At 38.9% G+C, this 27,623-nt stretch overlaps 1 protein-coding gene across 5 annotated transcripts in view; it reads left to right on the forward strand.

The window, feature by feature from the left end:
- The window catches only part of LOC124873636 (adhesion G-protein coupled receptor D2), a 128,471-nt gene that overhangs the window by 60,777 nt on the left and 40,071 nt on the right, over positions 1–27,623 (forward strand). For 4 of the 5 annotated variants that reach the window (XM_047374409.1, XM_047374411.1, XM_047374410.1 and 1 more), the window contains 3 exons: positions 3,759–3,800; positions 13,061–13,114; positions 15,926–16,070. In XM_047374409.1, coding sequence (XP_047230365.1) covers positions 3,759–3,800; positions 13,061–13,114; positions 15,926–16,070 — 241 coding nt within the window. The remainder of the gene's footprint in view (positions 1–3,758; positions 3,801–13,060; positions 13,115–15,925; positions 16,071–27,623) is intronic. The other variant, XM_047374412.1, reaches the window with a different exon arrangement.

The raw sequence follows: 27,623 nt of genomic DNA on the forward strand, positions 1-27,623 counted from the left end.
ATAAATAAAACTGAATGGAATTGATATCATTTCTTGGTGTTACAAGAAATAATATTGTTGTAATTATGCATATGAATATATTATTTAATATTAATATTTTAATATCTTATCAAATAATATTTTGGTCTGTTAAGGGTTGTCCTGCGAATACCAGCCCAATAAGGTGGTGGCATTAGGACAACTTTGATTAGTTTTTTTTTCTACTTTCCCAGACAAAACTCTGTGTCTGTGAGAAGAAGAGCCCTACTTGTTTATTTAAACAAGTGCTATTTTCTGTTGTATTGCAGCAAAGTACATTTCTCTGGGGTGATGATGTTTTTGATACAACACTGTGTTAACTTTAACTTTTTAAACATACAATTGTTTGCTAATTAGAGGAGAGCAAATTAATATATGCTCCTCTGTTTGATGTACAGTGTAGAAATACTTTTGATAGTAATTGCGTTCACTCTTTGCATAAATTGGCCAGCATCTTGTGCTGAGTTCAAAAGAAACAGGACTGAGTTCAGAAAAGCATGCTGGAATTTAAATAATGTGCCCCCATTTTCTTGTGTGTTTGTTTTTCAGTGCAGATATTAATGAATTAACATTTTAAATAATCCATCTTATTTTTAACTCAATTAGATGTTAAAAGATCATTTTTCCTAATATGCATGGTATGCTCTCCTCACTTTGTTTGCTTCACAACAAAAGATTAATTACAAATAAGAGCAATGATCAAAAACATGATAATTAAATTGCAACAATGAGCTGAAAATTGCAATTCTAATGCAATACAATAGAATATGTGATGCCTATTACCCCCACAGTGTTGTATTTGATATCTTTGTACATGCATACACTTGCTTGTCTATTCAAGTGAATGTGTTTGTGGTTAAGTAGATCATTTTTAACCATACTTGCTAAACCTTTTTATTTGGCGTTTGAATTTCCAGCACTGGACACTGTTGACTTTAGAGAACAGAAGATTTAGACCAGCAGATACATGAAAGCTGTTGTAGAGTGAATAAAAAGTCTTCTGAAGGCCTCATGCAAACCAATGAACATATCGTACCTGCTTTGACAGCTGATAAATTGAAAACAATATTTTATAATCTGTTCCTTGTCTATTGTTACCATGTGGCTTAGAGTCATTTAGGTACGTTATTTCTTAAGGGTTGACTAGCCCAATGAGCAATCACGACAACAAAGAAAATATGGCATAATTTAAAGTCTTAAAAGGTTAAACTGTACACATGTTTTGAGGGTTATTTTACAATTATCTCATGATTATTCAGAAAAGTTTACTAGAGGGGAAATTATGCCACTGGGTACATATGTGGTAACGTTTCCTCCCAACCTAATTCAATTTGGTACCGGAAACAACCCATTTCATACTATCCGAAAAATTCTACACATCTTTGGTATTCAGTATTCAGATATTGCTACAGACTCCTAATCAGATTTACATCCCAACTTTGACTAGGTCGTTCTAACAAATATCCTCAGATCTAAGCCATTGCATTGTAGCTCTTACTGTATGTTTAGGGTTGCTGTCCTACTGGAAGGTGAACCTCTGGCACAATCTCAAGTATTTTGCAGCCTGTAACAGGTTTTATTCCAAGATTTCCCTGTGCGTAGCTCCGTCCATCTACCCATTAAATCAGTGCACCTTTTGTGTCCCTGCAGAACCCCCTCCCCAAAAAACATCCCAACAGCATATTGCCCCCACCACCAAGTTTCACCATGTTGGTTTTCCACCACACATAGCTGTAGCTGTTTGGATGTAGACCAAAAGTTGTAAATGGTACTTCTTTCAGTTTTTTTTTTCCAAGGGGGCATTCTTCTTGCCACTCATAGAGGCCAGATTCAGATGAGATCCAATAAATTAACAGAACATTGGGGTAACAATGACAAATGAGAGCACCAAATACAAAAAACAAATGTCAAAAGAAAACCATGTATCACGTTCACAATTATGTACTACTTTCTGTTGGTCCTTCAGAATAGATCCCAATATAATACATTGAGTTTTGTGGTTCCAAAGCAAACCAATATGGAAAGGTTCAGGGGATTTAAATACCTTTTCATGTATGTAACTCTAGTTACATGACATGCTGAGTAAAGTTATGCAACTTTTTATGAATGGAGGCTTATCATATATGTTTAGTCAGCTGTCCTAACAAACCTTACCAATCTCTCCATTGTGTTATTTTATTTCATCATAAGTTTTGATTGATTTGTGGCACATCGGTGGTGTGACCCACGTATGGAGGTTACAATCCTTGACGCAGCCGTCACGGGTTTGAGTCCTGAGCCGTTGACCTTTGCTACATGTCTCTCTCCCTCACCACATTTCTGGTCGGTCAACTTACAAAATAAAAAAGGCCACTTGTGCCACAAAATTAAACAAAAAAAATGTTTTTGACTAGTTTTATTTGGATTCATAATTAAGAAATGAAAATTCTAATATCAGAGATCCCAGCATCAGATTGCCAACGGTCTTTAGCTTGTGTGTGTCAAAGGATGGATGTCCTAAGTTGTCATTACGATAAACAGGGCAGTTCAATCCTTGGGGGTCAGCCGCAGCCCACAGGAGGTGAACTGGCTTTAGCTCGAGCAAGAGGTCGTCACCAGGCATTGTCACCCAGCCACTCAGGATGGGCCCCCAAATCATGTTGTCAGTGTTGATGCATCAAGATCTCCCTCTGGGAAAAATTGGATGCTCTGAGCAAACTTGATTGATGCATTGACCGTGTTGTGCCTGGTCGTGGTACGTCCTTACCCCCACTTTTTACATTGTAGCAACAAAAACACTTGGCAGTGGAAGGGGAGAGATCTCCTCTTAAAGGTTTTTTTTGTGTTTGTGGTAGCTTTGTCCACATTAACATTGTGTTATCTTATCAAAGCATCTAGTGTGTCTATCAGCCTTGAAATTTATAGGATTTTAACTGCCTTTTCATTTCTCTCGGTACATCTTTAGTGGCACAGTTAAATCAGCGCTCGGAGATTGTTGTTCTCACTTTTTTCATTGCGGCTAAAGGATTACATTATGGCCTGAAGGCGAATGCACAGCTTGTACATTCAGTGAATGCCACAATGGATTTGAATCAAATACAAAGTGCAGGCTTTTTTGTCTCCAAGGGCATGGCATTCTTGCACACTGGGTACTAGCTGTGAGTTTTGTGAACTTGAAATATCTTCTTTTGTCTGTCATTCTTTCATTATGTTCCCCCTGTTTCTCTTTTTCTCCGCTTTCCTTCAATGGTTTTCCTTGATAGTCTTGTCTGGCTCAAGTTGCTCTCTTTGTGTGTGTGTAACTGTTTGTGCATTTAGATATGTAATAGGTTAGTTCAGTTTTGTTTTCAATTCATTTATTTTGGATGCATGCTTTTGATGTAGGTGATTGGGAATATGTAGCATGTGTTTTTTTTCTGGATGTGCATTTACATTTACAATAAAAACACAAAATGAACACAAGCACTTGAGATTTTTTACCTGAGTGAGTCTGGGTGGAACCTTGGATTTCACCCTTTGATTGGTTTGTGTTGCCTAAACTGGGCATTAAGAAGGAAACAAGTGTAAGCTGAGCTTCACAAAGATGGTCCAGTTTGCAGAAGTTCTTCGTCATCTTTCACTACATTTCACCTTACCTGTACTCATCAATATCCTCTACTTTTCTTTAATTTATTTAACAAAAACAGGATAAAAGAGAAAACAACAGTTACAACTTTGTCCTCTTCTTTCTCTCCTCTTTCTTTCTTTGTCTGTGTTTCCAGGGCCTGTTCATCTTTCTGATATATGGGGTGTACAACACAGAGGTAAGTCTGCATTGTGTCTCAAGGCTGTCGGAGTGAATGAGAGAAATGACAAGTTTCTGATGGGCTTCTTGCTTAAAAGCCATGTGGGTGGGGTGTGACAGAGTGTGTGCGTGTGTGAATGCGTTTTTTGTGGGTGAGTGGAGTGAGGGGAGGGGACATCGTTTCCATGCGAGCATCCCACTGCCCTTCATGCTTGGACTAACTTATATGCATCCGAGTCCGACCATTTAACACTGACACGCTGCGGTTCTCAGCCACTCATTCCTCACCCACATTGGCTAATATTTCACTGCCTCTTTAAGTTTTTAAACTCACGGCACTCCATTTAGCATCCTGACAAAGCTCCTGGCCAGGGCTTTGCATGGCCCAGTGCAGGAACCATAGCAGGATAGCAAAAATACTGTGTGCAACAAAGTTTGCAATGAATGATTGAAAAAAGAACAATGTTGGGATGAGATTACAATTTAAACATGTTCTAGCAGTAGTTATTAAACTTTTTATAACAAGGACCACCACAGCAAAAACTAATAAAAAAGTGCCACCTCACTGGAATTTTCTAAAGAGTAAGACAACAGGACTTGGACATTGTCAGTTGTTTTTTTCATAGTGTAAAAAAATACAAAAAACCAAGTCTTCTGACCTGCTGTTTAAATGTGCATTTAATTTTTACTCTGAAATCAAAATATTCAAGTTATTAACAAGAAGGTGTCTTGAGGTCAGAATCACAAATTGGTTGTGTAGGATTATTCTCTCTAACTCGGAACTCAAAATCCATAATGGCTGCCATCTCTGTAAAACTTAGTGATAGCTGCACTAATAAACCTTTGTTATGGGATGTACTAATCTTTAGTATACATAACTCGTAACCACAGAATGGTGAAACAAGTTTGATGTAATACAACACAAAGACAGCAGCAAGTCCGTGGGTGCGCACAGAATGGAGATGTCAATCATCATTGTGTGGCCATATTGCTTGAGCAAAACACTGATCAGCATAATTTGATGCAGAAAATAATGTGTTGAAGGTGGTACACAGCAATGGTTAGTTGCAAAGCACTGAATATATTTGGAAGAAAGGGCTAGGAGGCACAAAAGCACCCAGGGTCCTTGATCTCGGTGGATCAACTTGTATGATGTGAAAGGACAAAGTGATCCCTAATGGGGGGCTTCGTGTTTATAATGGAACTACGATGTGAAAGAGGCTATAGTGCTGTGCAACTCTTCATAGTGAATGTGATTGTTTAGTGTTTGAATAGATAAAATGCAAAGAAATGCATTAGTAGCTTATATTTCTAATAGTAGTTAGCTTATCTCCGAGCCACGCAATTAGCATAGATTATCAGATTCATGTACCAGCTTTTAAAGGTAAATAAGTAGCTACCAGTACTTGTTTGTCGTGCTCTGTTGTCTCCCTCAGTTTATGCTGGGAGTTCTTGAAATACTCTACATCACACTTCTCCTCAAGTCCTGCCCTCATAGGAATACTGTGTGGCTTCCAACCACAATGGTACAAATTTGGCCTGTCAACATAGGTGATTCATGTGGATAGATGCTTAAAAAAAATTTAAGGTAAAATTTTGAGTAATGGGATGTCTTTACTCAAAATTTTACCTTAAATTTTTTTTCTTTTGGGATGGGATGTTCAAACACCAGGACACCCTACGCAGGAGGTCAATGATCGACTTTGTTGTCGTATCATCAGACCGCATATTTTGGACACTCGGGTGAAGAGAGGGGCTGAGCTATCCACTGATCACCACCTGGTGGTGAGTTGGATCCGCTGGGGGAGGGGAAAGCCGGACAGACTTGGCAGGCCCAAGTGCACAGTGAGGGTCTGCTGGGAACGTCTGGCGGACCCCTTGGCCAGGGATGTATTCAACTCTCACCTCTGGGAGAGCTTTGACCAGATTCCGAGGGATGTTGGAGACATAGAGTCCGAGTGGACCATGTTCTCCGCATCTATTTTCGATGCTGCCTCCCATAGCTGCGGCCGTAAGGTCTGCGGTGCCTGTCGTGGCGGCAATCCTCGAACCCGGTGGTGGACACCGGCAGTAAGGGATGCTGTCAAGCTGAAGGAGTCCTATCGGTTGTGGTTGGCTTGTGGGACTCCTGAGGCGGCTGACGGGTACCGTGGGGCCAAGCGTGCCGCGGCCCGGGCGGTGGCAGAGGCAAAAACTCGGACCTGGGAGGAGTTCGTGAGGCCATGGAGAAGGACTACCGGTTGGCCACGAAGCGATTCTGGCAAACCGTCCGGCGCCTCAGGAGGGGGAAGCAGTGCTTTGCCAACACTGTATACAGTGGGGGTGGGGAGATGCTGACCTCGACTGGGGACATTATCGGGGGGTGGAAGGAGTACTTCGAGGATCTCCTCAATCCTGCCATCACGCATTCCCTGGTGGAAACAGAGGCTGGAGACTCAAAGTTGGACTCTTTCGTCACCCAGGCTGAAGTCACCGAGGTGGTTAAAAAGCTCCGCGGTGGCAGGGCTTCGGGGTTGGATGAGATCCGCCCTGAGTACCTCAAGTCTTTGGATGTTGTGGGGCTGTCATGGTTGACACGCCTCTTCAACATTGCGTGGCAGACGGGGACAGTGCCTCTGGATTGGCAGACTGGGGTGGTGGTCCCCCTACATAAGAAGGGTGACCGGAGGGTGTGTTCCAACTACAGGGGGATCACACTCCTCAGCCTCCCTGGTAAGGCCTATGCCAGGGTTTTGGAGAGGAGAGTCCGGCCGATAATCAAACCCCAGCTTCAGGAGGAGCAGTGTGGTTTTCGTCCCGGCTGTGGAACACTGGACCAGTTCTATACCCTCTACAGGGTACTCGAGGGTTCATGGGAGTTTGCCCAACCGGTCCACATGTGTTTTGTGGACCTGGAGAAAGCATTCGACTGTGTACCTCATGATGCCCTGTGGGGGGTGCTCCAGGAGTATGGAATCGGGGGCCCTTCACTAGGGGCCATCCGGTCCCTGTACGAGCGGAGCAGGAGTTTGGTTCACGTTGCCGGCACTAAGTCGGACCTGTTCCCGGTGCATGTTGGACTCCGGCAGGGCTGCCCTTTGTCACCAGTCCTGTTCATAACTTTTATGGACAGGATTTCTAGGCGCAGCCAAGGGCCGGAGGGGGTCTGGTTTGGGGACCAGAGGATTTCGTCTCTTCTTTTTGCAGATGACGTGGTCCTGCTGGCCCCCTCTAGCCAAGACCTACAGCACGCACTGGGGCGGTTCGCAGCCGAGTGTGAAGCGGCAGGGATGAAAATCAGCTCCTCCAAGTCCGAGGCCATGGTTCTTGACCGGAAAAGGGTGGCTTGTCCTCTTCAGGTTCGAGGGGAGTTCCTGCCTCAAGTGGAGGAGTTTAAGTATCTCGGGGTCTTGTTCATGAGTGAGGGAAGAATGGAGCGGGAGATTGACAGACGGATCAGTGCAGCTGCCACAGTAATGGGGGGACTGTGCTGGTCTGTTGTGGTGAAGAGAGAGCTGAGCCGAAAAGCGAAGCTCTCGATTTACCGGTCGGTCTACGTTCCTACCCTCACCTATGGCCATGAACTTTGGGTCATGACCGAAAGAACGAGATCCCGGATACAAGCGGCTGAAATGAGCTTCCTCCGTAGGGTGGCTGGGCACTCCCTTAGAGATAGGGTGAGGAGCTCGGCCATCCGGGAGGGGATCGGAGTAGAGCCGCTGCTCCTCCACATCGAGAGGAGCCAGTTGAGGTGGCTCGGGCATCTATACCGGATGCCTCCTAGACGCCTTCCTTGGGAGGTGTTCCGGGCACGTCCCACCGGGAGGAGTCCCAGGGGACGGCCCAGGATACGCTGGAGGGGACTATGTCTCTAGGCTGGCCTGGGAACGCCTTGGAGGAGGTGTCTGGGGAGAGGGACGTCCGGGCGTCTCTGCTGAGTGTGCTGCCCCCGCGACCCGGTCCCGGATAAAGCGGAAGACGACGAGTACGAGTACGAGTAGATGTCTTTAATCAAAGATGCAGCTAAATAAAAATCATTGTAAAATGGAAAATGTAAGGTGTTCTGTGTTTTTGGATGTTATCAATCATGTTTTTTTCCCCTTTCATTTTAATATCTTTATACATACAAGTACAAAATCCAGTAAAGTACACAAGCAGTAAATAAAGCAAGCATCTTCGACTGGTATGCATGTACCGATCTTGTTGAAGATGCTAAAAATATTTCCTAGAGGAAGAAAATAAAAAAAAAATCACCAAAATAATTAGGATGTCGTATGCCTTTCTTTAATTAGGGCAAATATGTGAGTTCTATTTTTTCAGGTCTACAACAGTTCACAGATCCATTTTCTGCAAACATCTAACTAAAATATTTGGACACCATTGAGCAATGTGCTTAAATAATAATCTTTTTTGTTTGTTTGCACTTATCAGGTCTATATTAAAGTTAATTATCTTTGCATTTACATTATAAGTGGTTGCCACAAAAATGCAACCCAAGTATTGCCATTTGTCCTTAAACCACGCTTTGAGCTTTGGAGTTGCAGCATTGTGGGGGATCAAAGTGGGTAAGTATTGACAAAGAAGGATGGCATTTATTGGATCCCATTGTAAAATGCTGCTCGTAGTTTATGTAGATAAGACTAACATGTCGTATATGTGGGTGAAACAGCACTGGAGCATCTTCTTAAGCTCATTTTCAAGGTTAGAGTTTATTTTAAATTAAATGCATTTATTTAAACATTCGAACTTAAGAAAAACATTCCCAGCTTCTATGCAGTAATGCAAGATTTCAGATTATGTGAGGTATGATTAAAATGTAATTTGATCTCTGAAGTATGAAGGCACTAACACACCATGTAAAGAAGCAAAGTTGATTTACATTTCCTTGCAAAACAATTAAAGTAAATCTAACAAGCAATCATCTTGTCTGTGGCTTGAATGAAACTCAGTTGACGATTCTTCAGTTCTGAAAAATTCAAAGGTTATTTGTCTTTTGTTGCTTCAGATGAAGCATTTACAAGGTAAATGGACAACATTACATGACCTCCCACTTTTCAATTATTTGTTAGTACCTTCGTCCATCTGAACATCCAAGACTATAAATCTCTACCACATTTCAATTTCCTGCCCTTATTTTTGTATTTTCTCTTTCTTCTCTGTATTCATGTCTTCTCTAGGGCATAAAAAGCTGTCCCTGAGTCATAGGCAATGTATTGACAATACAGATGCTGGAGGGTTGACCCCTTACATTGTAAAATAAATTAACACGCATTCCTGCTTAAGTGGCTTTTTTAATGTGCAGAAATAATTTTTCTAACTCTGAAGTTGATTTTGACCATGAGGTTTTTATGGTATTTGAACAACTTCATGTTCTAATTTGCAAGAGGAATCCGAATTTGTGTTAAGAAGATGAGCAGAACCATCTTCAAATCTGTACATATCCTCCTTCTTCTGAACCTTTGTCGCCTTTAAAAGTAGCATATTCTGTTCAGATTCATTCTGATCGTCTTCTGTTTTGGATGTCAGACAGGTTCATAAAATCAAAAATTCAGGTTGTATACAAAACTGTACAGAAGATCACCAGAAATGATGTCAGTATTTAAAATGTTGTTTTGCTTCTAGTCTTTCATTTCAGTAAGATGATCAAATAAGCCAAGGATGTTTTTGTTTTTTGTATTTATTTACACAAACTTTTTTAACAAGTGGCCCTCAAAGCTCATTCTTCACCAAATTACCTCTTTTGCAGAAGCACTCCTCCCAGTCAATTAAGACTATAGTAGAAGTCAAAAATCAGCCATAAGGAAGACAGTCTTTGCTAGGTCTTGTTGAGTTCTTCTGAAGTGCATTGGATTCTCTATCAAAAATTATAGCAAATTTGAGTTTCGCAGATATGTTAAGCATAACAAAACCCCCCAACAGGGGTGGGCGGGGTAGATAGGTAAGCTGTAGGTGAGCTTGTTGCAGTTGCAGCATATCCATTCCATAGGATTGGTGCGCCTCTCCATGGCTGATGCATGAATGGATTTGAAGCAGTACTGCCCAGGCTAGCTTCTTGCCAAGACTACAACCTATCCATACTAACACCAGGCTGGCAGCACTCGGTCCATTTGCATATAGAAATTGGTGTGTGCCGCGCTCCCCACCTCCAAGTTGCAGTTCTCTGTATAGACAACTGAGTCCTTCATGTTACAGAGAAGTCAGTGAGAATACTGATGTGGTTTCCTCCTCCACAGAAAGGATAAAATGATTTAGGTGCAAAATCCTTCCATAAGTTTCGGAAACTTTCACAGATTGAACGGTCAAAGAAAACAGATGTGAAATCTAACTTTGTGTGAAAATAGGCAAACACCTTTTGAACTAGAACTGAGAAGCAGTTGCCCTCACATGGACAAAAGTTGTTGCTTTTTTAAATCCTGTTTGAATGCGATTTATGTAGTCAGTGTTAGACAATGCTTGACTGGTTGGACGGTATCTGTCATAGAAATTCATTTAATGACAGCTGATATACAGCTCAGATATGAAGAAAAGATTGAGATCACTCAGTTTTTAACTACTTTAAATTGTTACCCATTTAAAACAAATAATGAGAAAATATGGCTTTGATATGCAAAAATATGGCGGTGAATTATTATAGTGCTTGAAAGTCAGAATGGGCTTTCATGAGCCATGAGGTTTTCAAGCTAAATAATAAACTGTGGAATAGAGTATAGACTTTGCCTGCTGCTATTACACTTAAAATGCAATGCTTAATTGCTAATTACCTGACAATAGCTGCCCATTATTCACTGCAATTAGCTTTTCCTTGGTGGTCACCTTGTAATCCCACGCTTTGATGACCTTTTATTTCCATCAACTCCAAGGATTTCAGCAGGTGTTGTTGGGCGCACTGCTTTTATATGGAAATTGCTTTGCAACCATTTACATGCTTTGCTTCATGTCTAAACCTTGAGTCTGTTAAAACCTCCTTAAACACATTATGATATTCTAAAACAATGCCCTTCTCCTCATTGTCAAATGATTAATTAAGTTGTGTCACGTAATTATCTTAGCATGCAGGATGTTTTTGATATCAGTGAAATCCCAAGTCGTGATTTCCCATTCAAGAAATGTTATACAATGTTGTTTTACTCACATATGTGCTGTATTGAAGGCCTTGTTAGGATGTTGTCAGAAATTATGACAGGGTTCACTTCTGATTCTGCCCTTCCTTCTATATATAGAGGCTTCAGCAGTGGTTTGTATGCAAAACATCCATTGTATACACATACTGTCTCTGGAACATGTGTGTGTGCTTGGTGCCATGTCATAACTTATAACGCTTGGTGACTTAATGAAGCCATAAGCCATAATGCATATTCACTAATGTTGTGGGCCGGGCTGGGACAGGCTGTAGTGATGAGTGCCCAGCCGCTACAAATTTACAGTTTGTACTGATGATGTGCACGAGAATGGCACGGACACACACAACTATGCAGAACGCATATGTACCAGTACGGTTTTCATGGAAGTCTATATGTGATCTGTTGTAAAGCATTGTTTACAGCTTTGAGCATAGGTTATTGATATGTTAAATCATTTAAATGTTACAACAAATTCTTAGTAGCAATAGTAAGAAAAAATAAGTGGACAGCAACAAAAAACTAAATCGGTCCCTATAAGTTTGTAAAGTGAGTCAAATAAAAAAACTGATGGACAACAAGACAATATATCATATTATATATCATAATCCCTTTATCAGAAACTAATTTAATTTGTTAAAAAGTCAGAACCAAACCTGACACAAAAGCTTTAGAAATATATTTAGCAGCAACAACACAACGCTGTTCTCTTTTTTGTATAACATGGTACCGTTATTATTTCAGAAGTTACCCCTTTTTCATTTTGAAAGTAAGTTTAAATTATTAAACTTGGCATATGTTGAGATTTGGACTTAAACAGTTAACACCCTGATTTATTTTCAGTCATTCAATTGCCAGTTTGTGTCTTTGCTTGGGAATATCTCTTTTATCGTCCCTGCGGTAATAAAAGTTCTGAGGCTGCCAAACAAGCCCAGTCCTCCACCACTGTGCATTGACACTGATAAGGGTTATTAAGATGTTGACATGCTATGTTTTTTGACGGAATGTGGCAACCTGCCTTTATGTCCAGATATGTCCACTTTTGTCTCATCTGGTAGAAGAACCTTGTGCAAGACATATTGTGGTTTGTGCTTTGCAAACATAAGCTGCTTATGTCTCTTTCGGAGAGAAGTAACCAGACTTGTTTAGTCTTTTTCTAAATGTAGTCATAAACAAATGTCAAGCTACAACTGAGCCGGTAGTAGAATTATACTTTTTTGTTTGCTTGATTTTTGTCTTGGCAGGTACTTGTTTGCACGGAAGACCAACAGCTATGAATCTTTAAATTCTTTCCCACTTGTCAATAATCTTTCTTACTGTAGAGTAATGTGTAACCAAATATTTGGAAATGCCCTTTTATCTCTCTCCAAATTGATGAACAACAGCTGTTTATTGCTTTTTTTTTTATTGGTTATTTCTTTTGTGTCTTTCTTTCTTTGATTTTACTTATCACTCTCCTGAATGCATCAAACAAGCAAACCTCCAGCACTTTTTTTCTTCCAGAAGACCTTAGATTGATAGATTGATGATAATCAGTTAATTGATTGCAGTTCCTTGCCTCTGTTTATCTTTTCAATACCTGCGGAAGTTGTTAAGATGAAATTAGCTTTTCCAACACAGTCTGCATTTTCCATAACGTTTTCCTAATAAAATTCTGGTGTCGTTTATAATTTGGTGATGGTTATTTTTCTATGTATAAGTGTCTGTATGCTCACATCAGTGACACTCTTTTGTGGTGCTATATGTGCATTAAATAAAGGTGTGCAAGTACAGAGTTTCATCTCGAGTGTAAAAATGTAATCTGTTCTGCTAGGGCGGTCCCTTCTCCTCCAATAGCTCCATTTGTTGGCCCCTCCGCTCCATGTTGACAGATGATAGCTTGAAGTTGTCTCCTTAGTGTGCCAGCTCTATGTGTCACTTTCAAGTCCCATTAGCACTGGGACACACTAGAACACCCTCACTTGCACATTTGCACCATGCCAGCTCCTCCATGATACTGTCTGCAGCGTAATCCTGATATGCTATTATTCTTTAACTTTTTAGTGCTCTTCCTTCTTTTATGTACTTGACTGTCCGCACAGAGATTGAGATTTTGCTTTTATTTACTAAAACATGATTCACTGAGTGTTATTACATATATATATATTTTGCTTTTTGCTTTTGCGAAATTTTTTTTTTCCAGGTTTGGAGTACTGTCAACAGGATCAAGGAGAGAAGAAAAGCCCTTAATTTTTCTGTAAGTAGTTTTTAATTTTCAATTGAAGGAATGTTCATGCAGGTCCTCGTGTCCTTATGAATTCTGTGGTTAAATGTGTGTGGAACTAACTGAATTTTGCTTCTCATGTGACAGAAAAAGCAACTCCTACAATGCCAACGACTCAAAAGCAGCATCTAATAGCCTCTTACGGGTCGACAGCCTATGTTAGATGCCCTTATACATCAAACGTAGACCCTCCATAATAGCCCCCACACCCCTTCTGACCTTTCTCCCTCTCCTAATTGCATCACCTTCATCCCAGCAATGTCAAGCTTGCAGTGGGTTACAAGTTTCTAATCCTGGACAAGCCTTCCCCTGACATTAAAGTGTCAGGGCAGTATTTATACCCTGTTGGACACTGCTGTTTAGCTGAAACTGTGGGATGCTGCAAGTGTGTGTTTGTGTGTCTGTGCATGAAGAAAGATTGTTGCCGACACAGCACCTTTTAAAAGTCCAGCACATGGAAAGATACAACTCCTGCACTTAAAGGTGCAATTATGAACCTTAGCCCTTTACAAACACCCACTCATCACTCTAACCTCCACTGCCTATGGCGTGTTGCGTGCATCCTCCATCACTTGTACACGCACATACACACACACACACACACACAATACTTCTTGTCATGGTGTTGTGTCACATTTAATCTCCAGAAATACTTTGTCCTGCTCCTCCCTCTGCACTCTGACCCACACACGTGCTTTAACCTCTCCCTTGAAGCCATTTATGAGCAGGAGATTGAAAACTCAGCATGCCCTTACACCTTTCCTTTGACCTGTTCTAGCCAGAGATGGACAATGTAAGGATTGAAGCAAATAAACAAATAGACAGGGTAAAATGTGCATGTGTATATGTCAGTGTGCTGAGTTTGAGGGGAGGTGGTTTGCCACCAGGTGCAGGTTGATATATTGGCTGCTCCTGTTATCATTGAGGGACCCCCATCTAGCATCATTTTTACTGCATCCTTTCCCCTCCCATGGTGGTAATTTTCCAATCTTGCCAGGTTCCGCTACCAGAATGCATTTTTTTAAGCCATTGCCGCCGCCTGATAGTTTTTAGCAAATGCTGTTTTGTGCTATAAATCCTGGTTGAAATACTGTATCTACCTGTCCTGTGGTTAGATAGGAGACATTTGGCTCTAGATGACCGCACATGCCCCTATATATCCTCTTGTTGTAAAACATAGGATTGGATATTGTGCCTTTGAGGTGAGGTGTAAAGAGAATTTTCGATGCTGTTGCGGCATATGGGGTCATTCGGAGACATATTGCACTAGACAGAGATAAAGGGGTTTAAATGGTTTATTGTGTGCCTGTGAAGATTTAATTCAATGGGATAATTCACTTCAATAGGACTTAAGGAACTTAAATATAGAAAAGCTGTTTGAAACTGTTGGTCTCCCTTTAATATTTTTACATAAACAATAACAGTAGCCTAGACAAATACATGCTGCTTTTCCATAATTAATATGCAAGATAAGATTAGCAGTCTTATTTGGGATTTCCTTGAAAAAGATAAAACAGATCTATCACAGTCATTTACAATATTTCGACAATGAACAAAGTTAGTCATTTACATGAATTGTCAACTATTTAACTTACCAATTGGTTATTTTACTGTGATAGGACACACATAACCTTGACAATATCATATATAAATTCCATCAAACCCAGTCAGGAAATCTCCCCTCTTTAATTCCACACTACCATCAACCTCTTTCGACCTCTTCCTTATTGTTGTTCTACATTCAGGTGTAAAACGCATGCTCTCCTTTTTTTAACCCTTGGGGTGTATGGTTATATATGTACTCACACATACACGGCCACATTTGGCAGTGTCACTGGCCCGTTTGATACCACATACCTCTTGACCTACCCTGACCTCCGTCTTGCACACACACACAGTCGGATTGCTTTGTGAAATAAAGCTGTCAGTTGCCGAGTCCAAATAAAAAACACCTCCCCCTCCCCCTTCCCACTGCTCCCCACATATGAAACCCTTGAAATATAGATATAAATAAGAAAGGGATTAGTTTTTTTTTTTTTTTTTTCAAATCTTATTTCAAGTTTTGACCAGTTTTAATCAATCAACTGAAAAAAGTACGTTTTCACGAGTAGACAGTTGAAACTGGCTACATGATGTTGCAGGACTCATCTAATCAACATCAGTTTTGTTGCTGGGACTTTTAGTTAGTAAAGGTTTACTGCATCATGTATCTGTGCATGCATTTGTATTGTTGTAATTGTATTTGTGGCATATGCAATAAAGCAGAAAACAACTGAATGGCATGCCCTAGGTATTTCCCATGTGATGGATGCATGTAAGAGTCTCTAAAGCCTGTTAACATCCCCACACTGTTTAGGAGCCTTTTTTTTCATGTGTGACTGATGATTATTTTTGGGGCAAAGGCAAAGCTTGTGCATAAATAAGGGACACACTCACTCTAAATTAAACATTAACTACTCATGTTAAATTTTGTAATAATTAAAAATGGAAAACCTATAGCAGTTAATTATTGTAAGATTATTTTAATGTCAATCACTACAAAGAACAATGACCAAAAACACAAAAATGAAGGCACTACATTGACTTTCATGCTTGAATTTGGACCTGTTTCATAGTAATAAAATGACACACGTTTAGAAATAAATGGAGGGAAGAGTCCTATTTACTAACAGCTCAACAGAGACAGAAGACAAAAACAAACTGTTTATAATACTTTTTAAATAACGAATCATCTGCTAAGGAATGTGGTCGCATCAGATGACTTAACTGTTTTTTTTTTTCTAGAACTGTGCCAGCTCTCGGCCATCTAGCTCAGTGACCACCTCACGTCCTCTAAGTTATCCACTTGGATCAACCCCAAGCCAGGAGGAGGAGGCCTACCCATGCAACAACATGCCATGCCCCAGGATGGAGGAGGAGAGAAGCAGAGGTAAGAATTTTATTTAATTTTATTATTTTAAAGGGACCTTTTCTGAAATGAATAATAAGCAAATACAAAACAGTTACAAAACTATAATTTAAAATGTTGGGATGATTAACTTGCAACCTGGGTGTTGAGAAACATTGAAACTACTAGCTCAAATTTCTAACCTAAGCCATGGAAAATAAAATATAATAATAATAGAGAAACGTATTATGGTGGATATTTTAGATATTAATCTGTTCTCCTATGCTGAAACTTGTCTTTCTAGAAGAAATTTTAATGTTTTATGTTCTAATAGTTTTGTGTTCTTTTGACCATTGCCTAAGTAATTTTCAACTCAGCTGAAGTAATTTTCCTAGGGAGATATTTTAACTAGATGGCAATCCCAACTGCCAAGGAGGATTGATTGCATCAAGTCAGTGACTTGGGTTTTCTTTGATACAAAACATTTTCACCAACTGCAATAATAAACACAATTTTAAAAAATCAGCAACAAATTTGAATGTAACTGACTTTGAATATATATATATATATATATATATATATATATATAATTTATAGCATGCCCTTGCATGGTTCTTTGTTTAACCTAATTAGAATTTCAAATTATAATGCTTCTATCCCATCCAGCATTACACTAATAAAAAGGGTTTGTTCAAGTATTTCAGTATTCCTTATTTTACTCCTAAGAACTTGTCACAGCAGTTAAAGTGGTTTTACATTTGTTTGTTTCAGATTATCATCCAATAGATGACTTAAATTTCATCTAACCTTCAGCAAATGTCCTCATATTGACTCTACGTGGAGTAATTTGGTTTTGTGAGTCAGTATGAGAATTAGTAATAGACTTAAAGCCACATTTCATTTCATTTTCTTCAAATTAGGAGAATTGCCTCCAGAATCAGTTTCAGCTTAAGGATGTTACTTGATTTAGCAACAGCAACAGTATTATGCTCCCCATCTGTTCCCTCATTGGCATTTCATCCAAACATCACAACAAGGTATTCTGAAATAGAAAATAGTGGCTGGCCTGTTAAATAAAGTCAGACGTCAGAAGTACCCTGTTCAACTTTAACACTAACCAGACTTCCTGGCTCTGGTTCAGCTCCCTCACTCATGCTGCGCTCGGCAAAGATGAACCCTGTTTCACTGTGAAAAAGATTGGCGGTACCAGTTTCAAAGAGGGGCAAGAAAGAGGGAGAGGTCGAGTCCTGCTTTCATTTTGTAACTTAAAACCAGTAACTTGTTTTTTTTGTTTTTTTTTTGTTTTGAGCTGATGGGAATGTGCAGAATTACAGGTCCTTCTCAAAATATTAGCATATTGTGATAAAGTTCATTACTTTCCATAATGTCATGATGAAAATTTAACATTCATATATTTTAGATTCATTGCACACTAACTGAAATATTTCAGGTCTTTTATTGTCTTAATACGGATGATTGTGGCATACAGCTCATGAAAACCCAAAATTCCTATCTCACAAAATTAGCATATTTCATCCGACCAATAAAAGAAAAGTGTTTTTAATACAAAAAACGTCAACCTTCAAATAATCATGTACAGTTATGCACTCAATACTTGGTCGGGAATCCTTTTGCAGAAATGACTGCTTCAATGCGGCGTGGCATGGAGGCAATCAGCCTGTGGCACTGCTGAGGTCTTATGGAGGCCCAGGATGCTTCGATAGCGGCCTTTAGCTCATCCAGAGTGTTGGGTCTTGAGTCTCTCAACGTTCTCTTCACAATATCCCACAGATTCTCTATGGGGTTCAGGTCAGGAGAGTTGGCAGGCCAATTGAGCACAGTGATACCATGGTCAGTAAACCATTTACCAGTGGTTTTGGCACTGTGAGCAGGTGCCAGGTTGTGCTGAAAAATAAAATCTTCATCTCCATAAAGCTTTTCAGCAGATGGAAACATGAAGTGCTCCAAAATCTCCTGATAGCTAGCTGCATTGACCCTGCCCTTGATAAAACACAGTGGACCAACACCAGCAGCTGACACGGCACCCCAGACCATCACTGACTGTGGGTACTTGACACTGGACTTCTGGCATTTTGGCATTTCCTTCTCCCCAGTCTTCCTCCAGACTCTGGCACCTTGATTTCCGAATGACATGCAGAATTTGCTTTCATCCGAAAAAAGTACTTTGGACCACTGAGCAACAGTCCTGTGCTGCTTCTCGGTAGCCCAGGTCAGGCGCTTCTGCCGCTGTTTCTGGTTCAAAAGTGGCTTGACCTGGGGAATGCGGCACCTGTAGCCCATTTCCTGCACACGCCTGTGCACGGTAGCTCTGGATGTTTCTACTCCAGACTCAGTCCACTGCTTCCGCAGGTCCCCCAAGGTCTGGAATCGGCCCTTCTCCACAATCTTCCTCAGGGTCCGGTCACCTCTTCTCGTTGTGCAGCGTTTTCTGCCACACTTTTTCCTTCCCACAGACTTCCCACTGAGGTGCCTTGATACAGCACTCTGGGAACAGCCTATTCATTCAGAAATTTCTTTCTGTGTCTTACCCTCTTGCTTGAGGGTGTCAATAGTGGCCTTCTGGACAGCAGTCAGGTCGGCAGTCTTACCCATGACTGGGGTTTTGAGTGATGAACCAGGCTGGGAGTTTTAAAGGCCTCAGGAATCTTTTGCAGGTGTTTAGAGTTAACTCGTTGATTCAGATGATTAGGTTAATAGCTCGTTTAGAGACCCTTTTAATAATATGCTAATTTTGTGAGAGGAATTTTGGGTTTTCATGAGCTGTATGCCAAAATCATCCGTATTAAGACAACAAAATACCTGAAATATTTCAGTTAGTGTGCAATGAATCTAAAATATATGAATGTTAAATTTTCATCATTACATTATGGAAAATAATGAACTTTATCACAATATGCTAATATTTTGAGAAGGACCTGTACATAATTTTATTCTCTTTTTTATTTCCTCTTTAAACTAAAACCAGAAAAAACCAGAAGATTTAGTCTGTGTTTTATTAAGGCAATGCTCTTCATTTTAATACAATACTGCCATTTCAGCTTTTAAAGACAACTAAGATTTGAATTTAATACACAATTTTGAGATAGTTTGTGGTGATAAATCATTTAGCCATAATGTTATGACCACCATCATATAGGCTGAGGAAGGTTGTTTAACATGCAGTATTACTGGGTGTCTGACATTCATACAGATATTTACATTGCTGCATTATGCCATAGTACACATATGCGGGTCTACTGACAAGTATATCCATGTCCTGTACAATATTTGCACTCAAAACGTGGTCGGGGCTTGTTTAGCATGAATTAGTGCATCATTGCAGTGCTGCATGGAGGCGATCAGTCTGTAGCTTTGTTGAGGTGTAAGTGAAGCCTAGGTTGTTTGAACCCTGGCCTTTAGTTTATCTGCATTGTTAGTTCTGGTGCCTACCATCTTTCTCTTTAATATTCCCAAAGGTTTCTGTGTGGAGTTTAGGTCAGATAGATTTGTTGGCCAATCAAATGCAATGATATCATAGCCTTTACACCAGGTATTGGTACGTTTGACTGTGTGGAAAGGCGTCAGCTCCCACAAGAAAATGAAATCAGCATCTCAGCTTGTCAGCAGTTGGAAGAAATAATTGGTTGATGGCTGTGCTGCCTTTGGATTTCATAAAACGTATTGGTACAACAGCAGCAGAAGACATAACTCCATAAATCATCACTGACTGTGGAAAATTTACACTCATTTCCAAGTCAAATCCAACATAACTTTTATCTAAAAAGAGGACTAAAGGCCACTGAGCAACAGTCCAGTCTGTTTCATCTTAATCCCAGGTAAGAAAATTCTGATACTGGTTTAGGAGTGGCTTAACACAAGGTGTTTGACAGTTGCAGCCCATATCCTGCTTAGGGTGTATTTTGAAAGACTGTCTTCAGTCGCACTCCACACCTTGTGAATCTTCACCAAACCCTTGAATGGTCTTTGCTTCACAATCCTCTTAAGGATGCGTTTATCCCTGTTGCCTGTGCTCCTTTTCTACCACACTTTTTCCTTTCCAATAATGTTCTTGGATACAGCACTCTGTGAACAGCCAATTTCTTTAGTAATGACCTTTTGTGGCATACTCTCCTTGGTCAAGGGTGTCACTGACTGTCCAGTCAGCTGTCTCCAAAATGATTGTGTAGATCACATCATAACATTTCCGTATTAATAATACTTTTAAAAAGTAGTCTTAAAATATATATTTCTTTTTTTTGAGAAACTGAAGTTTGGGTTTTCATTATCTGTAAGCCATAACCAGCAAAATAGAAAAAAAAAAACAATTGCTTAAAACAAACTATGTGTAAGGAATCAATATATGAAAGTTGTGTTTTGAGTTTAGTTGCAGAAATAAATTAACTTTTCAATGATTTTCTATTTTATGTTACTGAATATATATGTATATATATTTTTAAATGTTTTACCAACCCTTTGTTGCACTGTGTGACAGTGAAAAACAGAAGCTAAATGTCAATTTACAGAGTGGGACTTTAAATCTGTAAATACAATGTAGGTAATAGTTTATGGCTTGTATAATAAAATTCACATTTGGAAATTGCATGAGCTGTGTGCTGTTGGCCCTTATTGCTGCTCTGAACACGTCTCAGTCTGATTTACAACATTTCCTTTGCGAGTGATTTGCATGCTCTAACAGATTATCACTGTCTATTTCACTCACTCACAGCAAAGTTGTTAAATCAGTCCCTATGGCACATTTACATGCTGAATCATCAGCGCAACCAGACACATCCAACTGAGCAGCAAACATAATGTTTCTGATAGAACAAAAATGGAGAAATAATCACTTGTCAGGTTATATTATTTAGTCCATTTGCTGCTCCTCTGGTTTACCTCCACCTCGCCGCTGTTACATGCAAATGTAATCGGCTTTATGTGATTAAGTGCTGAGACTGAAGTAGTGCTCACTCAGTGCCATGCAGTTATGTTATGCAGAAGACAAATTTGCACGGTCAGCACCCTGTGACTAATCATCATGACATGTCAAATCAATTTTAAACACAAAGGGATTCTTTTAACTGCACAAGTTGGCATAGTTGACTACATTTGTAATATATCATTTATGTAATCGTTTTGTTTTAAGGAGGTACCAGTTTTATTACGTTTCCACTTTTTTTTATTACAATTAGAATTAAATAAATATGACTTTTAATCGATAATCCCTGTTAAATATTATTTTAAATATAAAAATGAAGTGAAATTTCCAGCTTCTGATCAATTAAATCTTGATCTTAAATGTGATCTATTTTATCTAAAGATTCATATGTAGTCAATTATTTTGTTTGATATTAAACCTAGCTTTTGTTTTTTAGGTCACTTGCAATTACCAAAATTATATGTGTTTTCTAAATGCGAGAATAATATGTGAGGTAATTGTTGAGACATTTTTTTATAATTTTATTATTATAATTATAAGTTCATTCACAATATTGGAGTTCAACGGTAGGGCACCTGTGTATGTATTTTAGATCAACAAGTCAAACAAAGCGCCTCCTTGTCTGCCATGAAAAAAAAACAACAGAAAGACATGCATGACACACATATTTTACTATTTGCATATAAACCTCAGAATAGAAGCAAAAGATTCTGGCTTAAGCTGGTAAGAGATTGCAATTATCAGTGAAATTGGTCCTGCACTGATTTAGGCTAAAAAAGCAATATAGAGAGGAAGAAGCCATAACTCTAACTGAAACATAAAAAACGTTAAAAGGTTAGTAAAAAAAAACGTAATTTTTGAAGACATGTATTTTAGTGTGATGAAACTAAACCCAAAGGGGTTGACCATAATAAAAATCATTACAATTGATAAAAAGGTGGAAGTTTGCAGACCTGAGAACAGAATCCCAACTGTACATAGTAGGCAACATACTGTTATATGGGCTTTTTTCTGCATTAGAGACTGGTGCACCTCAGAAAAACGATATACAACCAAACCAAATACACTCTGAACCTAAGCATGCCACCAAATGAATACTAAGTGGCCAACAATAGACAACAAGTCAATGTTCTGAAGTGACAATCACAAAGCCCTGATTTGAGTCCCACAGAAAAAGTTTGTGGGCAAAGCTGTAAAGGTGTGAAGGATATCCAAAACGTTTGACCCCCATCTTACAGCCATGTTACCTAATACTAAGGAAATGCCTGTAAGTTCCTGAATTTAAAGAAATTATAATAAAATAAAAAATAATAAAATACAAAAATTAGCCTGATTTAGTGTCAGACAGAAAGGGATAAAAAGGTTATGTCTTTGTGTCTTATATCTGGTTTTAACTGTGTAGCTTTCACAAGAGATTCCTCTCTTTTTTTTCCATCTTTCTGTGTATTTAAAATTTCTTTACAGCAGCTGATAGGTTATGTTCAGGGTACATGGGGGGAATTATAACCAAGTGAAGCACATGTTTGCTGTGAGCACAGGAGAAGGACAAGTACATAAAGAGGAGTGGGAGGTGAAGTGTGAGGGATTTTGAACTGAAAGCGATGTGTGGGTGTTCGTCTGTGTAAATGAGTGTTGCATTTCTGATGAGAAGGATCCCAAACAATGGCAGAGTTGAAGGTTGCAAACCCTTTTGAGCGGCAAAACATGCCGCTCAAAACACCTATGTCGTCTCATGTAGTTTCTTGCTTTGTTTTTCTTTTGGGTTCAGTTCATTTTGAGTTCAGATGTCGCAGAGATTTCCTCTTGTCTTCTTTGCTTTAAATCTTGCTTAAATGGATCATTCATTTTTATTGCTTTCTTTTTCCTACGAATGTTTCACAACCACCTTCTTTTATAATTAATTTATAAATATGCATCACATTTATAGGTATATCTTTGAGGTTTTGTCTGGATTTAGTTGACATCTTGACAAATTACGCTTTAATAAAAATACATGCCCACCTCTGGGTCAACTCACAGGTTTACTAATTTGTATCTCGTTCTTGTACCCATAAATAAAACGTGTTAACGCTATGTTCTCGTCCATGACATAACAGTCTTTTTATCTTTGTATTTAAGAATTTTTGATGAATTTTGAGGGGGAAAAAAATGTGAACTTAGCTCAAATCATGTGTGGAAGTACAGAATAACCAACACTACGCATTAACTGATTTTTCTGACAATTGTTTTTTTTTGTCACTAAGTTTTTTGTTGTTTAAGGCATTGTAATGCACAGTTTCATGTTGTCCACAAAGGATTGTTGTTGCAAACCTTTTTGTTCATTTCAAGCTGAACAACCTACTTTGTAGGACGCATATGCTTGCATATTTCTGACATCTGACACTTTTGCCATTATTCCATTCCACACGTGTTTCTGAGCATCTCTTGCAATTTGGGGCCTTGTAGATTGGAAACAGTTTGGTGGTCTATTGCATGCATCTTCTGCAGATTATAGACAGATCTTTGCTGACACCACACTGGGGTTGACTCCAGCTTACTTTGCTCTCCCACACACTATAGGTTGTCATGCATATTTAACTTATTTCACTGACATGGAACAGGATTCTACTAGAAAACTTCTCTTGTGGAAAGACATGCTTGCAGTGATTTCATCGTAGTACTTGCTATCGAATCACCTACCGCTTTTGCAAATGTGATGTAGTTGGTCATGCACATTGGGGACTATAGGTGGATCGCCCGAAAAGATGATTGGAACTGCCTAACATTAAGATTCATTTTTAACATTAAATAAACAGTACCTTACAAACAGGTTAATTCCCTGAAACCAACACAAAGTAGTGTATAATTGTAAAGTGAAAGAAAATTTTATATACTTTTAAAAAATGTTCTCGTTCCCTCAATTGAGTGTCATTGCAGCGGATATTCTCAACATAGTAGTAGCAGAGTTTTCACTATTTTCTTGGAAGGCCTGCTGGTTTCTAGATATCAGTTAACATAGTTTTCAGAGAACCTTGCGGCTGCTTGAAGAAGTCCACATTCCACTAATCAGGACAACAACTCAGAAGTCTAAGCAAGCCTTAGAGCAGTGATGTGGAAGTGATGTAGGTCAAACATTTTTTGATAGAGCTTAATTGCTTTTTTTCCTATTCAAAGTGCATAACAAGAATCAAAAATGAACATTTTTATAACTAGTTCCATAAATTTGTAACTGATTGTTATATACAACTTTATGCACAAACGATAAAATATTAGATGTTTTTATATATGTACGGTATCCAAGACATTTTTCACTAAAATACATAATACACTGCCAGGAATAATTATTTGCACCAGATTTCTTATTTTTACTTTTTTATTTAGTTAATTAAAGAGGAAAAAAAACCAAATATGCCCTTAGCAAAAAGAAGAACCTGCTTGTTAAAAAGAAGTAGGTTAAAAGTGATTTACCACATTTCTTCTGTATTCAGTTTCACTTGCACACCCAGGCCCGATTACCTCGTGACCTATTGAATCTAGAAATCGCTTAAATAGGATTTGTTTGACAACATGAAGCTTAAATAGGATTTGTTTGACAACATGAAGTAGGGTAAAAGATCAAAAAACCAACACATCATCCCCCTATCTAAAGAAATTCAAGAGCAGATGAGAAACAGTCATTGACTCACTGTGGAACATGTTGCAAAGCCATTTCTATAGCTTTGAAACCCCAAGGAATCAGAGCGAGAGTCATTATCCACAAATGGAGAAAACATGGAGCAGTGGTGATCCTAATAGTTTACCTACCATAATTGTCCCAAGACACTTACTCTCTGTTGAAGACATCCAGGATATCATCTAACACAGCATTTCAGAAAAAGAACATCATTCTGATGGCCAAATATGGTGGAGCTAGTAATATTAATAGTTGTTCTTCTTTTTCTTCTTTTTTTTCTTCTTCTTCTTCAGCCTCTCAACAGTTGTTGGCTTGTTGTTTTCTTTGAATCAAAAGAAAACCTGTAATTTCGGTTAGTTAAAACCTTTTTCCACAGTCCACAGGTATTTTAGCACTACCACGTTTAAAAGAAGTAGGTAGAAAACTTTGCTCCTCTGGGAACTGACATCACCCTGATAATTACTCTAGCAGAACTATAGACACTAGAGGTGAGGCATGCACATGCTTGTGTCTGTATGACAGAGAGGTATTTGGCATCTAAGAGGCAGCCTGTGTTTAATGTCTCACTGATGCAAACTGATGTGTACTAATTCCACATCTGTTTTCACCAAACAGGGTTTGAGAGTTCAGCCAAGTCTTAAAAAAATCACTTCCTTACAATTCATCCCTCTATTCTCTCTCAATCTTTTTACTTCTGTACATGAATTAAACTTAATTTCCCCAGCCTCCTTTTTGCATTTTGAAATGATGGACAACTAAATACATATTACTTTGGGCTTATGTGTGTGTAGACTGGGATTTGGCTCTGCTGTCTGGGGGAAGTGTGACCCTGAAGTAGGCTCTTGTCATGTGGGCTGAAGCTTTGAAGGCCTGATTGTAGCCTCAGAGCGTAAATACCCAAACAAACAGGCAGTGGGTAAAATGTGCTATCAGTTTGCCCTATATTTATATTCCTCTACTGCTTGCAGCTTGGTTTCTGTCAATCTCAATATTACATCTGATTTGTTAATTTCATATTTACTTTAAAGCTTTTCTTTCTGCGTTGGCCATTCTTTGTTTTACCTACCCAGTCCAATTATTTCACAGAATCAGCAAATAATATTCATATCATTTGCAGTTCCAAGATTAAATTTGGAGAAGGAACTTGTGACAAGAATTTAGATTTTAATTTACTTGTCTACTGTATCATTGTTTACTGTAAAATGCCTCAAATCAGTTCTTAGATCATTTGAAACACTTAAACAGCTACATTTCCTGCATTTGCATTGTAGTGTGGCATTCTATATTCATCACCCCATAATAACATATCCAGAGTTGAAAAATTGGTTCCATTTGGTTGTTCTTGAGTACCTTTAAACGCAACTGTTTATGCATATTTGTCCAACTGCTACAAGTTGTGCCAGGCATTACACATTTGTTCTCCACAGCTGTTCTGCATAAAACACTCACACTATCATGCACACGTGTAAGTCTGGTGAGGGGAATCGATTCATAATTCAGAGAAATAACAAGGCACAGTCTATGCTGTTGTCAGATATAACAAATTGAGGAGGAAAACAGTTGAATTTGTATCTGCTTATGGAGGTTGACTACATTATACATACTGCAGGAGCCGCTGAGTGGAGGGTAATAGGATATATGATGGATGGCCAAGTCTCATGCGCTCCCATCCCTCTGGGTTATTCATCTGTTTATCTGCTTATTTATTTATTCTTCCACCCAGAAAGACCCTCACAAACTCTAGATTTGCGTAAGGTGCATAATAGTAAAAGGAAAAAAAAAAGAGCATTGGTCAGTATGGAAATGGGTCCAAACACTTCGAGGTCTGGACCTCGTTTGCGGTGCATGTGTCAGGTGTATGAAATGTCTGTGCTGGTCCTGGTTGTTTAAGTGATCTGCTACTTAGATTTTGATGAATCCTGTTTTAGTTAGAGAACAAAGAAAAGAAAGCTTCTCACTGGGAGATTTGTCTGAAACCACATATAAACTCTGTATGCATGCAAACTACAATCCAACTAGACTTCCAGTCTTTTCAGTTCCTTCCCCATGAAAACAAACTGAACTGGCTAATTTTACTGCCTTAAGTGTCTAAACCTTGCTAATAAGTTAAGTAACCCAAGACGATGGTAAAAACACAAAAGGCTTCCATAACATTAGTCTTTTGTTACATTTATAATAAAAAAATGTGCTAGAAACAGGAAGTTTTTAAATCCTATTTAATTCTGAAGATATTTTTGAGGCAGCTGTCTCAATCTTATATTTATGACATCAGTGCAATCTAACACGTTTTTCTTTTTTTTACATAAAGTAGTGACTGATATGGATCCAGAGATGGTGCATGGACTGTATTTATGTGGTCATAGGTTTAAAATTATCCACCTACAAAGCACATTTACACTTTCTCAAAACTAGTGAACAAAATGGTAAAAATAGTAATCAGTATCTAGCCTAAGGACTCTTTTACATAGGACATGAGAAAGCTAGAATCTAAGAGACAACCTCCCAAAGTGCTCTTTACTAGATATCCCACACAAGTGTCCCTGCAGATGTACAGATACTGGTAAAGATGTGTAAAATGCTTTAACATAAATTAATCTTCATTCCTGTTCATCTATTCAGTAATAAATGTAAGTAACAGTCAGACATTCTTTTTGTTATTATCAGCTGTCCCACAATTATTGCACTTGTAATGAAAAGTATATGTAACCTAAATATTTGTTTCTGTTTATAACTAGCATTCTAAAGTTGATCAGAGTATCTAGAAACATTTTCTTAGTAATCCATGACATCCTGTTTCTCTATGATTGTAAGTATGATGTAACACAGAGGCCCATTTTTTTGAGTCACTCATCAAAATTGAAAAGAGAACAGAACATTCATTCAAATTTGGCAGAATGAATCCGGATATGGCTAAAAGTAGGTAGCTACTTGCCTAAAATCTACAACTGGAGCAATCATTTTAATATTTATGGAACTGTAACACTTAAGGCTGGATGAGGATCCAGGT

Source organism: Girardinichthys multiradiatus, chromosome 9 (genome assembly GCF_021462225.1).
Source record: "Girardinichthys multiradiatus isolate DD_20200921_A chromosome 9, DD_fGirMul_XY1, whole genome shotgun sequence".
NCBI lineage: Eukaryota > Metazoa > Chordata > Actinopteri > Cyprinodontiformes > Goodeidae > Girardinichthys > Girardinichthys multiradiatus.